The 15,768-nt window shown below is 46.9% G+C and overlaps 1 protein-coding gene across 2 annotated transcripts in view; it reads left to right on the top strand.

Moving 5' to 3' along the window:
- Positions 1-9,660: 9,660 nt before the first annotated feature.
- KIAA0930 overlaps positions 9,661-15,768 on the top strand; it is a 60,946-nt gene continuing 54,838 nt past the window's right edge. The window contains exon 1 of one of the 2 annotated variants that reach the window (XM_083503489.1): positions 9,661-10,346. In XM_083503489.1, coding sequence (XP_083359615.1) covers positions 10,199-10,346 — 148 coding nt within the window. In that variant the 5' untranslated portion in view covers positions 9,661-10,198. The remainder of the gene's footprint in view (positions 10,347-15,768) is intronic. The other variant, XM_083503490.1, reaches the window with a different exon arrangement.

The following is a 15,768-nucleotide window of genomic DNA, read 5'->3' on the forward strand; positions in this document are numbered from 1 at the left end:
GGGTGCTTTCGAACTGCTAGGTGGGCAGGAGCTGGGACCGAACGACGGGAGCTCACCCCGCCGCGGGGATTCAAACTGCCGACCATGCGATCGGCAAGCCCTAGGCGCTGAGGTTTTACCCACAGCGCCACCCGCTGTGGGTTCTTACCAAGTTCTAACCAAGTCTTTATTCACTATTCACAGAGAGAGGCTTTGAAAAGTGCCTCTATTGCAGTAATGGTGTTGCTCTGAGTAAAGCCCCCACCCCCTCCATCTCTCGTATTATACGCCATCCCTGTGTTGGCTGATCTGTGCTTTCTGCCTCTGAGCTTTCTGTTCTCCTACTTTCAATGCCTGCTGGGTTCTGGGAGAGGGGGATCTGGAATGCTTTTTAAAGACACTGAGTCTGTCAGCTGTCTCTCCCCTGGTGCTTCTTCTTCCTGCTGCTCCTCTCCCAATATCTCCCAGCTTCTCCCCTCTGCAGCCTCTGTGCTATGACCTTCCGCAAACCACTGTTGTAAATCTATACTGTCTCCCTCTTCTCTGGCAGGTTCAGGCTGCCATTCCTCCCCTTCCTCTGCCCAGTCCCTGACAATCTGTGATGCTGCTGTTTAAATCTCCTTAGCCACATGCCCACAAGGCTTCCCTTGTGGTACATACTGGGCCTGTATGATTGTGTTACAAGTGATCACTCACTTGCATGGCAGCAAATGATGAGATTTTGCAGAATTTACTTGCTTCACCAAAGCACTGGAAGATTCCACTTGAAGTTGAAATGGGTTGTTTGGAATTCAGGATAAAGGGCACTATAGAAACTTGATTTATAATTCATGTTCTTTGGGCTTCACTCTCACTTTTGGAGTTTACCAAATTCATGTGTTTGCACTACGGTGTCTCCAGCAGTGCTTCTCGGGTGTAGGTTGTTTAAAAATCAAGGATTTGTTATGAGAATGCTAAATAAAAGGGTTTTCCAAAATAGCAAAATAATTCATCCCTTTGTTTTGTTACATCTTCAGATATGGTCTTAGTGCGTCCTATTTAACTAATCATGATACCATAGAAGTATAATTGTGTGATTCTGTCTCTGATGCCACAGCAACCGGTTAGTGCTGATACTCCAGAATAAGAAGTTCTTGTATCACAGCAAGATCTGAGCCTGGGCTTAAGGAGAATTAAGGAGGGTTGGAAGAAAAGTGCCTGAAGCCACAGAGCGTCAAAAACTTAGGGAAGTTTTTAATGTTTCATGTTTTATTATGTTCTGTTGGGAGCTGCCCAGAGTGGCTGGGGAAACCCAGCCAGATGGGTGGGGTATGTATGTATGTATGTATGTATGTACAAACAAACAAACAAACAAACAAACAAACAAACAAACAATGCAGTGGTTTGCTTCTCTTTTAGATGTAAAAATTAGCCTCTTCGTCCCTTGTAGATGCTCACATCACATCTATGTGGGCCCAGGACTCATATGTTCTAGGATTCTTTTGTAAGGGGACAGATTAATTTGGCTTCGGGTTTGCTGGAGAATAGAGTGATTCCTGCAAATACCAAAGTTTGCCATCTTTCCTGTAGAGTTCACAAAACCGTCTCAGTCGCCATTAAGTAATCATTCTGAAATGTCCCAGTACTTGCAGCAATGGCTCCACTGAGCTCCACACAGTCCCTCCCATCTTGGAGATCTCTTTTCTTTAGGAGCCAACTAATTCCTTGGCAACCTTATTCTATAAAGAGTTCAGAATTGAACGAGTGCCTCCATGAACAGATTTCACTGTACCTTAACTCCTAAAGGCTGGCAATTCAGAGAGCCGTCCTTCTGTTCACTCTCTTGCAGCCCTCATTAATATTCAACAGCATTCTGTGCCACCCTATTGAATAATTCACTTCCTTTCTTCTAAGCCATCACAGTGTTAATTTCTCTACAATTACTTAAAACAGATATGACTGAATTTCAGCTATGGAAAAATGGTTCCCTGATAAGACTGGTGTCTGGAGGCATCCGCACCATATCTGCCATTTTTCTGAAACCAGGAAACCAAGCCTTATGAGGAATGGTTGAAGGAGCTGGCTGCATATGTTTAGCCTGCAAAAGAGGAGACTGAGACAAGTTATGATAGCCATCTTCAAATATCTAAAGGGCTGTCACATGGAAGATGGAGCAAGCTAGTTTTCTCCTGCTCTGGAGGGTAGGACTCAAACCCATGGCTTCAAGTTATAAGAAATGAGATTCTGGCTAAACACCAGGGGAAACTATCTGAAAGTAAGAGCTGTTCGACAGTGGAACAGTCTCCCTCGGGAGGTGGTGGACTCTCCTTCCTTTAAAAGGTTTTAAAACAGAGCTTGGATGGCCATCTGTCAGGGATGCTTTAGATGAGATTCCTGCATTGCAGAGAGTTGGACTGGGTGACCTTTGGGGGTCTCTTCCAGCTCTACAATTCTACTATTTGTTGAAAGCCACTTCCCCACTCCCTCCCCATTTTGGAAGCCCAGAGGTAGAGATGGTTCACACAGGACGTTTGTTACATGCACACCTGAGGTGCTTTAAGGATACTTCTAAAAATGTAACATGTGGATGTGGCCAATGGGTATATCCTATATGGACCCTTCTCAGAACTGGCTGTGGTCACTCTGAATGTGCTTCTACAGCAAGCCCAGATTTGCATCGTGGCAGAAATAGACCTAAGGCAAAAGGACATCCTGGTAGGGTACAGGCTGCTGCTCTGAGCCATCCAGTCCCAAAACAAAATCACCTTCCCAGAATGCTTTTTGGTGACCAGGGACTCAAATATGGTTGTGTGTTTACTCTTTCACGGAAATTATACAGAAGGGTTTGCACAGAAAAGGATTAAGAAGCCAAGATAACTGCTGAAAGGTCTTTAATGGGCAGGTGCCTCAGCCACATTCTTGGGTTAAGGTACAGTGGTACCTCAGGTTACATACGCTTCAGGTCACAGACTCCGCTAACCCAGAAGTAGTATCTCAGGTTAAGAACTTTACTTCAGGATGAGAACAGAAATCGCATGGTGACAGCACAGCGGCAGCAGGAGGCCCCATTAGCTAAAGTGGTACCTCAGGTTAAGAACAGTTTCAGGTTAAGAACAGACCTCCAGAACGAACTGAGTTCTTAACCAGAGGTACCACTGTAAATGGCCCAGGAAGGATCTTTCCCATCTTCAAGTCAAGGATGAGGGACAATCCAGAGGCTTGTCCACCCTAGACTTTACTGTGAGTTGAAGCCACTTGTCCATTTGATGTTGCCCTCAGTCAATGGATTCTAATTTTCCCAGTCTTGGGTGAATCCAAAACGAAACATCCAAACCCAATTTGCTGTTGCCAGGCTACCAGGAGCACTGCTGTGGTTTGCATTCTCTTCCCTAATTAAATGCTGCTCCTCATCCATGCTGCCTGCCTCTTCTGGCTCTTTCAGTTAAGGTGGCACCAGAAAAATGTATGTGATCTGTGGAAGGTTTGGCGGAATTCAGAGTTTGCTTGTTGGTAAAGTAGAAGGCAAAGGAGGCCCTTCTGTCTCCTGAATGGTTGTATTTGGGAGAAACATTTTCTGGTGGGAACTGCAGAATTCCTAAGCTTGGGTTTTTCTATCTATTGCTCACTCAACACCCTTTTCTCTAGAATTTTCCACCCAGTAAAGACCATAGAAGGATCCACAGAGAAGACTGAAGCTTCTCGATCCCTTGGTCTACTGAGCTCATTATTGTCTTTTCTGACCAGTACCAGCTGTCTAAGGTCTCAGGCAGATGCCTTTCCTAACCCACAACCCAAGATCATTTGATCAAGGATGCCAGATGACTGATGCTACGACCTTATGCATGCAAAGCATTAACTCTGCTATGGGCCTGTTACGGAAAAATCTAGGTGTGAGGCTGCTCAGTCACCCAGCTCGTCAGGCAGAGACTGCGGGTCTCTGCGGAATAAAGGAAGGAGTCCAGCCACCAACCGGAGCAAATAGCTGTAGACCAAAGTTTATTGCGCAATAGGTCCAAAGAGGAATTTTGAACGCTGAGGATGGGGTGACAATGACTTTTAAAACTTTCCCACCATATCCCAGAATACAGTTCGTACACCATCATTGGTACATCACTGACATGTCACAAAAGGGGAGGGGTAGACAGGGGTTACACTAGTTCAACCTTGGCAAACATGTCCAGACAAGATAGGTAGCCGTGTTGGTCTGCCATAGTCAAAATAAAAAAATTCCTTCCAGTAGCACCTTAAAGACCAACTAAGTTAGTTCTTGGTAAGACCTATTACAGTCGTTAAGAGTCGTCAACAGGCTCATCTCAGCTATCTGCGAATCTCCCATTCCCACCACCCTTCTGAGTAATACCCCTCCCCACCTTCTCACTATATAGAAGGGTCTGGCAACTTCTGTTTCAGTGTATCTGAAGAAGTGTGCATGCACACGAAAGCTCATACCAAGAACTAACTTAGTTGGTCTTTAAGGTGCTACTGGAAGGAATTTTTTTATTATGTCCAGACAAGTCCTTGGTACAAGATTAGCAAAAGCAGACATGTCAGGGCAAGACTCAGGTGTAAGATTAGCAGAGGCAAACACCTCTGAAGTCCCACCACCCAAAGTACAAGAGAACTTCCTTTACATGTCTAGATCCTGAGGCAAGTCTGGTGATGGGATTAGGCTTTCCTTGGCCAACAATCACCTCAGTAATTGTCACCTCTGGAAACTTCCTGGAGTTCCTTTCAAGGGGAAAATAGCTTTGGAATGGAGGAAACTGGCAAAGGAGTTGATTTTATATTATTTTTAAAGCTAGTTAACTTTCCTGGGCTGTCAAGTTGAAAGGATACATTCAGGCATAATATTTGTAACATTTAACTTTAAAGATGTGCCCCCCTGCACTACAGAGCCATGTGGTGCCTTGGCAAAGAAATGGGAGTTGTGAACCCGGAATTCCCTGCTTATGATCTTCTTACCCCTCTTCCATGAACTCAGTTAAGGGGCTTTGCCAGGCCCCCTTTGCTGCAGAGCAATGCTGACATTCCCCAGAGCTGCTCCAAAAAGTGGACATGAAGTGCTTGGGCATTCTAAACAGCTATCTACAATTATTAGACTCCAATATTCTGCACAGAAATATTAGCAGTTCCAGACAGGAAATTAATTTCTTCTTTTCATTTCCCACAATAAAGTAGCCAGATGCACTAGATGTGCTTTGGCATACGTAAGTCTGACATTTGCTTCTAAACAATGGTGGGGGTGAAGTAAAAGGCTGGGAAACATCTTCCCCATTGCTTGCTAGACAAGCTCATTGGGTGTAAGTTAGCCAGCTCCATTATAATCAATGGGAATTTCCCCATTGACTTTAATGGGAAACAGATTGTTTCATCCATATTTCTGATTTGCAATAACTTTCAGAGATTTTCCAGGGCAGAAATAAAGAATTGTATCAAACTGGGTTAGTGAAATTATAACATGGATGAAAAAGTCACGCGCCTTGACTCTTGGAAAGTTTCCAGCAAAATTTCCAATTGTTAAGGAACTCCAAACATCATAGAACGCTTATGCCAAAACAGGCCAGTTTAGGATATGACATTTGAAATTACATGTATTCAAAACTGATAGTTCATAGAGATTTGGATCCTTCCAAATTTTGTAAATAATTTCCTTAATTATATATCCGGCTTTCCAATCCCTACTTTTTGTTGTTAGAATGACATATTCTGCTTACAAATTATGTTTTCATTTTAAATATAGTATACTCTTCTGCCCATACATGCCATGTTTCTTATTTAATCTGATTCACTGGCTCATTATTCTAAAATAATAGAAGAGTCTCCTTTCCATACAAGAAACCACAAGAATGATGGAGGACTGTTGCCCTCTGTCCTGAACAGTCTTCTCTCCACACCTGAGGCACATTCATCCTACAATCATCAGAACTGGTTTTACAGGCAGCCGCTTTCCCCAGGAACTCTGGGAATTGTAGTTCTGTAGGGAAAGGGATGCTACGAATCTACAACAGAATGTACCTTACAAACCCCAGCTTCCTGTGCAGAAATGCTTAAGAGTTAAGGTGGTAAAAATACTGGCATAAGGTGTGTGATATAGATAGTGCCCTTCTGAGCCCTTCATCTGACAATGCATATCCTTCCTTCTTCCTTTTCCGGGGGGGGGGGGTGTATTGGGACACCCGATCTCAGTGATCATGAGCAGCAGGAGGAGTTGCGTTAAGACCAGACCAAGTCATTACCGAGGAGGCAGGCTTCGTTGTTGTTTGAGGACTATCCCTGCCTCCAGGTGTGGTCCTGACAGGAAGGATACTGGAATCAGCAAGGGAAACCCACACGATCTGAAAGTGTTGCTGTGCAATGCCAGGTCAATGATGAATAAAACCACTGCCATCCACGACCTGATTGTGGATGGAGGACTTAACCTGGCATGTGTGACAGAGACTTGGTTGGATGAAGCAGAAGGACCTTTCAGCTGATTCCCTGGTGGCCCGCTGGAATGCAGAGTTAACCAGGGCTATTGACTGTCTGGCTCTGAAGTGGCCTCTCTGATTGCATGGAATTGGACATCCCCATGGTTTTCCCCGGAGCTGAGGGCGATGAAACAATCGTTGAGACAGCTAGAGCGCCGGTGGCAGAAAACTCATTCTGAATTATACCGGACACGGGCTAGAGCTCAACGTCGAGGCTACCAAATGGCAATGGCGAAAAAGACCTTCTTCACTGCCTCTATTGCATCTGCAGAAAACAGCAGCAGGAGACTTTTTCAGGTGGTTCGCAATCTATCAGAACCACCTTCATCACCGGGGCCTGGTAGGGACCCCTAGATCTCCTGCAATGCTTTTGCAAAGTTTTTTTGCAGATAAAGTCGCTCAGATTCGGAAGGAGGTAGACTCCACCGTGGAAGCAGGGCCGGGGCGGGAGAGTGCTAGAGTCCTGTCTAGTTACGTGGGATCAATTCCAATCTGTTACCTCTGAGGATGTGGACAGGCTGCTTGGACAAGTGAAATCAACCACCTGTCTCCTTGATCCTTGCCCACCCTGGCTAATAAAAGCAAGCCAGGAAGGGCTGGGCGATGGGCTCTGCAGGGTGGCGAATGCTTCCCTCTGCGAGGGAGCCGTCCCAGACCTGCTGAAAGAGGCGGTCATTAAACTGCTTCTTAAAAAAACATCTTTAGACCCGGCCAATATGGCCAGCTATTGCCCAGTCTCAAATCTACCATTCTTGGGCAAGGTGATGGAGTGGGTGGTTGCTGAACAACTCCAAACATGCCTGGAAGATGCGGACCATTTGGATCCATTCCAATCGGGATTCATGCCTCACCATGGGACTGAAACTGCCTTGGTCGCACTGGTTGATGATCTCCGGTGGGCTAGGGACAAAGGTGAGAGCTGTTTCCTAGTTCTGCTAGGTCTCTCAGCAGCCTTTGATACCATTGACCCTGACATTCTTCTGGACCGTCTAGAGGGGCTGGGAGCTGCGGGCACTGTTATACAGTGGTTCTGCTCCTTTCTCCTGGGTTGTGTTCAGAAAGCGGTGGTGGGGGATGAGTGTTCAGACCCCTGGGCTCTCACTTGTGGGGTGCCTCAGGGTTCCGTCCTCTCCCCCATGCTTTTTAATATCTATATGAAGCCTCTGGGAGAGATCACCAGGGGGTTTGGGCTGGGTGTTCATCAATATGCAGATGACACCCAGCTCTACCTCTCTTTTAAATCAGAACCAGTGAAGGCGGTGAATGTCCTGTGTGAGTGACTGGAGGCAGTTGGAGGATGGATGGCTGCTAACAGATTGAGGCTGAATCCTGACAAGACAGAAGTACTGTTTTGGGGGGAACAGGGGGAGCAGGTGTGGGGGACTCCTTGGTCCTGAATGGGGTAACTGTGCCCCTGAAAGACCAGGTGCGCCGCCAGGGAGTCATTTTGGACTCACAGCTGTCCATGGAGGCACAGGTTAATTCTGTGTCCAGAGCGGCTATCTACCAGCTCCATTTGGTACACAGGCTGAGACCCTACCTGCCCACGGACTGCCTCGCCAGAGTGGTGCATGCTCTAGTTATCTCCCGCTTGGACTACTGCAATGCGCTCTACGTGGGGCTACCTTTGAAGGTGACATGGAAACTGCATTAATCCAGAATGCGGCAGCTAGACTGGTGACTGGGAGTGGCTGCTGGGACCATATAACACCAGTTCTGAGAGATCTGCATTGGCTCCCAGTACGTTTCCGAGCACAATTCAAAGTGTTGGTGCTGACCTTTAAAGCCCTAAATGGCCTTGGTCCTGTATACCTGAAGGAGCGTCTCCATCCCCATCATTCAGCCCGGACACCGAGATCCAGCGCCGAGGGCCTTCTGGCAGTTCCCTCATTGCCCGCCCTGTGGAACGCCCTCCCATCAGATGTCAAGGAAATAAGCAGCTATCCTATTTTCTAAAGACATCTGAAGGCAGCCCTGTTTAGGGAAGTTTTTAATATTTAATGCTGTATTTAACACTCAATATTTAACACTCAATTGGGTACCACCCAGAGTGGCTGGGGAAACTCTGCCAGATGGGTGGGGTATAAATAATAAATTATTATATATTATTATATCCCGGTTTGTGTGTGTGGTAGCTTCTGGTTGGGATCATACAGAGGGGCAGATTTTGTGAAACATCACCTGGTTTTGTTAAATTGTGACAAATGAACCATTGCAATAGTGAAAATCACCATGCTTCCCCCACCGCCCAGTCATGGAAGCACCAGTCCACCCTGTTGTTTATATTTTGTAAGGGGAGTACTCTTTCTATCTCCCAGCACGATGATCCGGGTAGCTATTTGAGAGTCTCCCTTGGAGACACGCCAAAGCCTGAGCCTATGCATCTTCCAGAAATGTGCAACCCATTAAAAATAATATATTAACTTGAGGTTGGGTAGTTAGTGCATGGACTGTGGAACTCACTCCCACGAGGAGGCAGTGATGGCTGCCAACTTGGATGACCTTAAAAGAGGATGAGAAAAATTGTGGGAGGAGAAGTCTGTTGAAGGCCATGGGGGTTATGCTCCGCCTTCCACAGCCTGAGGCAGCAAATGCTACCCAATGCCAGTTGCTGGAAGCCACAGGAGGGGGGGCCTTCTCTTGTGCTTGGCTATAAGAATAATGATGATCATGATAATAATTTTATGATTTATACCCCGCCCCCAATCTGGCTGGGTATAACTCTGGGTGGCTGGCTCTTCTTATGTCCTTTTGCTGATGCACAGAGCACTAGAACTACTCTATACACGTCTGGCCTAGGAGCTAGTGGCATTCATACAATACAAAGGCGGGGAGCTGGGGGGGGCGGACGCTTTCCCTGTGAAAACCTGTTCTTCCGATGTGCCAGACCATGAGGGCGGGGAGGGCGGAGGAGCCCTTTGGGTCGGGGTGTGGCGAGTGCAGAGGGAAGAGTCAAGGACCATCAGGATACTATTCCGGGCATGATCCAGGTTCTCACGTAGCTGCGTTGTCTTATACTTTCCGGATATCTCAGGATCATCTTAAAAAGTGCGGTGCTCTCTTTTATAAATCAAGGAGTGGTTTCTTTTTGTTCTCTAAGGTCTCTCTTATCGCACGAGCAAGGGGGGGGGAGGGGGCTGCGAGGCCAGGCAGGGTCCCCCTCCGTGTCTCGCCGGCCTCCTCTCCCTCCCTCCTCGTGTCGCGATGACTTCAGCCGCTCGATCCCCCGCCTTGCTGGGCGCGCCCATTGGCTGCCAGCCCCGGTGGCGGCGGCGTCTCCTCCTCCTCTCTCCTCCTGGCCGCGTGTTGCAGGAAGTGCTGCTCGGGCTCCGGGCGCCGCAGCCTCTCAGCTGATCGGGGCGGCGGAAGCGCCTCCCAGCTTGGACGGCGCCGGACTTTGCCCGGGGAAGCGCGCCGCGGAGCCGCAGCAGCAGCCCGGCCGGGCGCCGGACTTCATTCTGGGAGCCTCTCGCTGCTTTCTCTCTCCGCCGCTTGGGCCATGGAAGGGAAGCCGAGCGCGCCTCTGTCCTTCCCGCGGGGTCCGCGGCTCAGCCCCTGACCAAAGCAGCTCTTAGCCGGAGACTCGCGCGCCCGGCGCATCGCCCTCTGTTCTTCTCCGCGGAAGGCAGGAAATAGATATATATATTAAGGAAGATTCCTCGCCGACCTCGAAAGAGAGGAGGAGGAGGAGGAGGAAGGAAGGGGGATGCCCTGCCGCCGCTCGCCCTTCCCCGGCGGCAGACTGCGATGAGCGCATCTTGGGGGGCGTCGGCATGGCATCCTTCAAGCCCTTCGGCCAGGCTGGGCCCAGAGAAGACGACGAGGACGGAGGCGACTTGGACCGCTCTCTCCAGCAGATGCTTCGGGCGATAGTGGAGGAGAGGAACCGCGTCAACATCCGCCAGGAGATCAGCGGGCTGGGTGAGTGAGTGAGTGAGTGGCCGGGGTGGGGGGCTTCCCGGGGAGGAAGAGGAGGGCGGACCCCCCCCCCCGGCCAGGGCAGCTCTCTGCCCCGATGCGCTTCCGTAGCGCTGCGTGTTGCTGCTGCTGCCGAAACAGAAGAAAGGCAGCGCGTGGCTTTGCCTGGCCTTTGCCGCCTTTTCAGATTGGAAGAGACAGACCAACAGGGCCAAAGGCGACCCGGTAGCCACAGAAACCTGGCAGCTGACCCTTCTTCGTGCCATGGAGATAAAGGGCGGAGGGGGAGTTCATATGCTGCGTTTCTCTGGGCGGGCGAGGCTGCTGTCAAAGGCACAGAACCAAGACATCGCTCTCTCTCTCTTGTTATAAAAGTGGCAGCCCAGTTTTTGGCTATCCGTAGCTTTTAGGGTGTGAACCAGATGCAAAAGAGGCCTACTTAATTTCTAAGAAGAAGACATGCCAGTACCCAGGTCTGTTTGGAAACAGGCTCCTGTGATCTGCAAATCCTTCCGCCAAATTCCTGATAAGATTGAGCTCTTTGTCAATATTTAGTGGGGAAGGAAATGTATTCTGCACTTGGTTCCTGTCTCTCCTTCATATGTTTCAAGGGTTGAAATATGCCAGAGGTGGGCCCAGGAGCATATAAACCCCACAAGAGAATACAAGACTCCTTGTACTCCGCCCCCCTCAAAGATTTTTGTTTACCCAAACAAGAAAAAGGTAATTTTAGGAGATAGTTTCATGACAAACTTCCCCTCCCCTCATGTTCACTTCAGGGATTCCTGCTCAGCTGATAAGCAGATGCTGAAAGCAGGGTGGGAATTTGTGTCTGGTGGTGATCTATGAATATACCGGTAACAGTGGCAAGCATGTACTGTATTATTCTGTTAGCTAACCCACATCACATGCTCTTATGTAGGCAATCTTGAGGTATGAGAAACAGCATGCTAAGCAGTTCTTAGAAACACTCTGCCTGTCAAAATATGGTTACTAGGCCCCAAAATCCACATGTTTGGGGTTTCTGTATATTGCTTCAATGTATAGTTGATGCCTGTTGCTCCCTTAACAATGCCGAAAACCGCAATGGAGCAGTACATGAGTGTCTTGAGGTTGCTTGTCTAGATTGGACAAAGTTTGTCTTATCTTCCGGTTGTTAAATTGATCAGGAGACTGTTGTAAGTGGCCACTAGTCCAATTGCTTGTGGCAAAAGAGAACTGTCTCCCCACAGAGAGGCCTTTGCAAGCGGTAAGAGAGTCTGGGTTCTGTTTTCCCTTCAGTCTGTGTTTGCATCATGAAAGGCTAGCAGAGATATGCCTGTCTGAGCTATTAAACGTTTTTGTTGGGCTATTTACTAGTCTGAGATAGATGGTGGGAGAAGACAGCTAGATAGCAGGAAAGGGGTGGAGAGTGTGCATTTCTTGGGGCTCACTGGAAAGCACTTCAGCATCATAGTTTAATTGAAATCCGCATGGCTTGGTTCTCCCTCTTTCCCCACCTCTCTTACTTACACACTTGCTCAGATAGCCAGCATAGAGCCTTTTCTTCATTGTCTCTCTTATCTCTGACTCATGGCCGTAATTTATGGTGCATGGATCCTATTGTCAGAGCAGGAGCCACAGGAGCATTTTGTATGTGCGGACTCTGCCTAACAGCTGAGATCTCACATCACATGGAAACAATCCATAGCCATCTGTGAGGGAATTTGATAAAGCAGCATTGATTTTATTTCTCTGCGAGAAAACAAACTGGAAAACAAAACTGAAGCTTTATGCTGAGAGAATAAAGCTGGCTGTGTACTTTGTATCTAGAAAGCCATGTAAACAAGAGTATCTTTTTCTCTCCCCACATCCTGCCCCCCCCCAAAAAAAATTGGACCTTGACTGCTTCCTGTGTTGATCCAACACCTGCTGTGTGTTCTGAGGTCTATGTCTGGCCTAATCTCTGTGTAAATAGGTTAAGAGCTTTAAAAGTAATCTGTTTTCTCTTGCTTCTAATATCCTTTGAAGATGTTGCTCAAAACTTCTAACAGGTTTGCCTTGCTTACACTTCTAGGAATACATTCCTGTAGAACAGCTGAGTTATATTGTCCTCCTCCCCATCTTGAATCATGAAATTTATTTGGGGGCACAGCAGGGTTTCCCTTTCCCAGTGAAAACATCAGTAATGGTCCACAACATTCCCTGAGCCTGTCCACCACTGCAGGTAGCCCGTTTGCCTATGTGCAGTCACAAGTTGCTTGGGTTCTATGGGTTCACAGAAGGTCAAGGTGAGGTCCAACAGCCCCACATGAAAGAAGGGGACACCCTAGGGCACTTTCTAAAATCCTCCATAGCGTTCAAGGGCTCTGGGGCACAGGCATGCGGGTTCCTCAGTAGAATAGTTGGTGTGGAAAGTGTTCCCTGAAGGTTGAAAGTGTGGAAAAGCAATTTGTGGTGGATGTTTCTGCAATGAACTTTTATTTGAATCAAGTGAGTGACTTTTTTGTAACATTGCCTTTTGGTTGTACTGCCATTGTAGCTGCTTTATTGCAATAAATTAGGCATTAAGAGTGGCCAGCCCCTAGCCAAGTTTAAGTGACTGGGAGTGGCTGCCGAGACCACATAACACAGATCCTGAAAGACCTACATTGGCTCCCAGTACGTTTCCAAACACAATTCAAAGTGTTGGTGCTGACCTTGAAAGCCCTAAACAGCCTTGGCCTAGTATACCTGAAGGAGCGTCTCCACCCCCATCTTTCTGCCCGGACACTGAGGTCCAGCTCCGAGGGCCTTCTGGCGGTTCCCTCCCTGCGAGAAGTGAGGCTAAAGGTAACCAGGCAGAAGGCCTTCTCGGTAGTGGCACCTGCCCTGTGGAACGCCCTCCCATCATATGTCAAGGAAATAAACAACCACCGGACTTTTAGAAGACATCTGAAGGCAGCCCTGTTTAGAGAAGTTTTTAATGCTTGATTCTATTTTTAATATTCTGTTGGGAGCTGCCCAGAGTGGCTGGGGTATAAATAAATTATTGTTGTTGTTGTTGTTGTTGTTGTTGTTAAAGTTGCATTCTGCCCTCTCTGTTTCTCTTTTGTGTGCTGCCACTACCTTGTGTCTGATGTGCCACCGTAGTGCCAAGATGTCTTGGACTGACCAGCAGTTCTTACACAGCACCTGAATTCTCTCCCAGTGTTTGATAATGCAGCAGTTCTCTGGTTATTGTCAGACTGAGTTATATGTTGTTGTTGGATGTGTGTGAAATCACAAGCTTATTAGATAGTTTGAGGCTCTTTTGTTTAGCTTTTCTTCCCACCTCCATCTCCATCTGAATCAGACCCTCCCTGCTCTGAGTGACTTCATAGTGTCTGTCAGGGTCTAAGTGAGCTCCCTTTGGGTCTGTGCAAATAGAGGCTAAAGATTCTCTATGCTTGTTGTTCATACTAGGCACTTCTTTAGAAAATAGTAAGCTTGAGAAAATCTATACAGCCCAATCCATCTCTTTAGAAGCCTATTGTGAAATAACTGCCAAGGAAGGCAATGTGGGTAGCTTGGGATTCTGAATATAATACTGTTCTCTGTCAAAGTGACTTAGGCTATGTACTGTACTCATTTTTGCTCTTGCAGTTTTTCCAGTGCAAATATGTATGAACTTACATGTGACCACATCTGTAAAATGTTTGCAGTCACAAGGTAAAATAATGAAGCTAGGCCAGTCATCAGTTTTGACCAGTCCCTTTCACTTCAGGAATGTTGCCCGCTATTTACATTTTTGTTCCATGTACCATATATCTATTTTTCTATATTTTCAGTCTTATGTTTTTAATGTAGTACTGTAAATAAATCTAGCCAAGATTTCATTTCCTCTTTATGTTAACACATAAAGAGCCATGTTGTAGCTCCATTTCCAGCTATTTCAGCAATAAACTGCATGCTCCTGCCTACTGGAGCTGTTTATTTTAATTACACCAGGAGATCTGATCCTCAGTCTGTGACATCACATATAAGTGGGGTCATTGTAACAGTGAAAAAGTCTGTTAAAATATCAGATGTCCATATAGCAGCATCTCACATAAGCAGGGCAATTTGTGTTCTGCTTTTAAAACAGAAAGGGAGAAATCCTGCACAGAGCAGTTTGAAAACTGTGACCTGTATAAATTATAGAAATTAAGCATATTTGCATAGGGCTAATTACTTTGCCTAATTTGTGGCCAAACTGCATGTTACATTAATCAGAGTTCAAAAACAAACATACACACACGGTTACTTTTATTTTTAGGAAAAGCAGCTGGCGGGTCCTGAACGTGCCATTAGCAGGGGCCCAATCTAGATTGGGAATATGATGCTGGTTCAGTGACTCACCAGGCTCCGTTCCCTTCAGAGTAAAAGTAGTGTGACCCTATTCTTTTTTTTCTGGTTATGAAAAGGGCCAAACACCATGCACCTAAAAATGGGACTTGCTGTGCATCTTTGTAATTTCCATGGAAAATTACTGGATGACCCTTGACAATGTTGGATGCAGTGAGGTACAATACTGGCTTCCCTCTTCTATCCAGACACCAAAGAGAAGGGGCTCCTGAGGCAGAGGCAGCAGTACCTTGATCTGCTATCCCTAATAGAAAAACCACGCTGAGTGCCTGCCTTTTCCTCTCCCTTTAATCTGTTTTGCCTGCTGCAAGAGTGAATCATAGAATCATAAAATAGAATCATAGAGTTGGAAGAGACCACAAGGGCCATCGAGTCCAACCCCCTGCCAAGCAGGAAACACCATCAGAGCACTCCTGACATATGGTTGTCAAGCCTCTGCTTAAAGACCTCCAAAAAAGGAGACTCCACCACACTCCTTGGCAGCAAATTCCACTGTCAAACAGCTCTTACTGTCAGGAAGTTCTTCCTAATGTTTAGGTGGAATCTTCTTTCTTGTAGTTTGGATCCATTGCTCCGTGTCCGCTTCTCTGGAGCAGCAGAAAACAACCTTTCTATATGACATCCTTTTATATATTTGAACATGGCTATCATATCACCCCTTAACCTCCTCTTCTCCAGGCTAAACATGCCCAGCTCCCTTAGCCGTTCCTCATAAGGCATCGTTTCCAGGCCTTTGACCATTTTGGTTGCCCTCCTCTGTACACATTCCAGTTTGTCAGTGTCCTTCTTGAACTGTGGTGCCCAGAACTGGACGCAGTACTCCAGGTGAGGTCTGACCAGAGCAGAATACAGTGGCACTATTACTTCCCTTGATCTAGATGCTATACTCCTATTGATGCAGCCCAGAATTGCATTGGCTTTTTTAGCTGCCGCGTCACACTGTTGGCTCATTTCAAGTTTGTGGTCAACCAAAACTCCTTGATCCTTTTCACATGTACTGCTCTCAAGCCAGGTGTCACCCATCTTGTATTTGTGCCTCTCATTTTTTTTTGCCCAAGTGCAATACTTTACATTTCTCCCT

The sequence above is a fragment of the Podarcis liolepis genome (assembly GCF_965112155.1).
Source record: "Podarcis liolepis genome assembly, chromosome: 5".
NCBI lineage: Eukaryota > Metazoa > Chordata > Lepidosauria > Squamata > Lacertidae > Podarcis > Podarcis liolepis.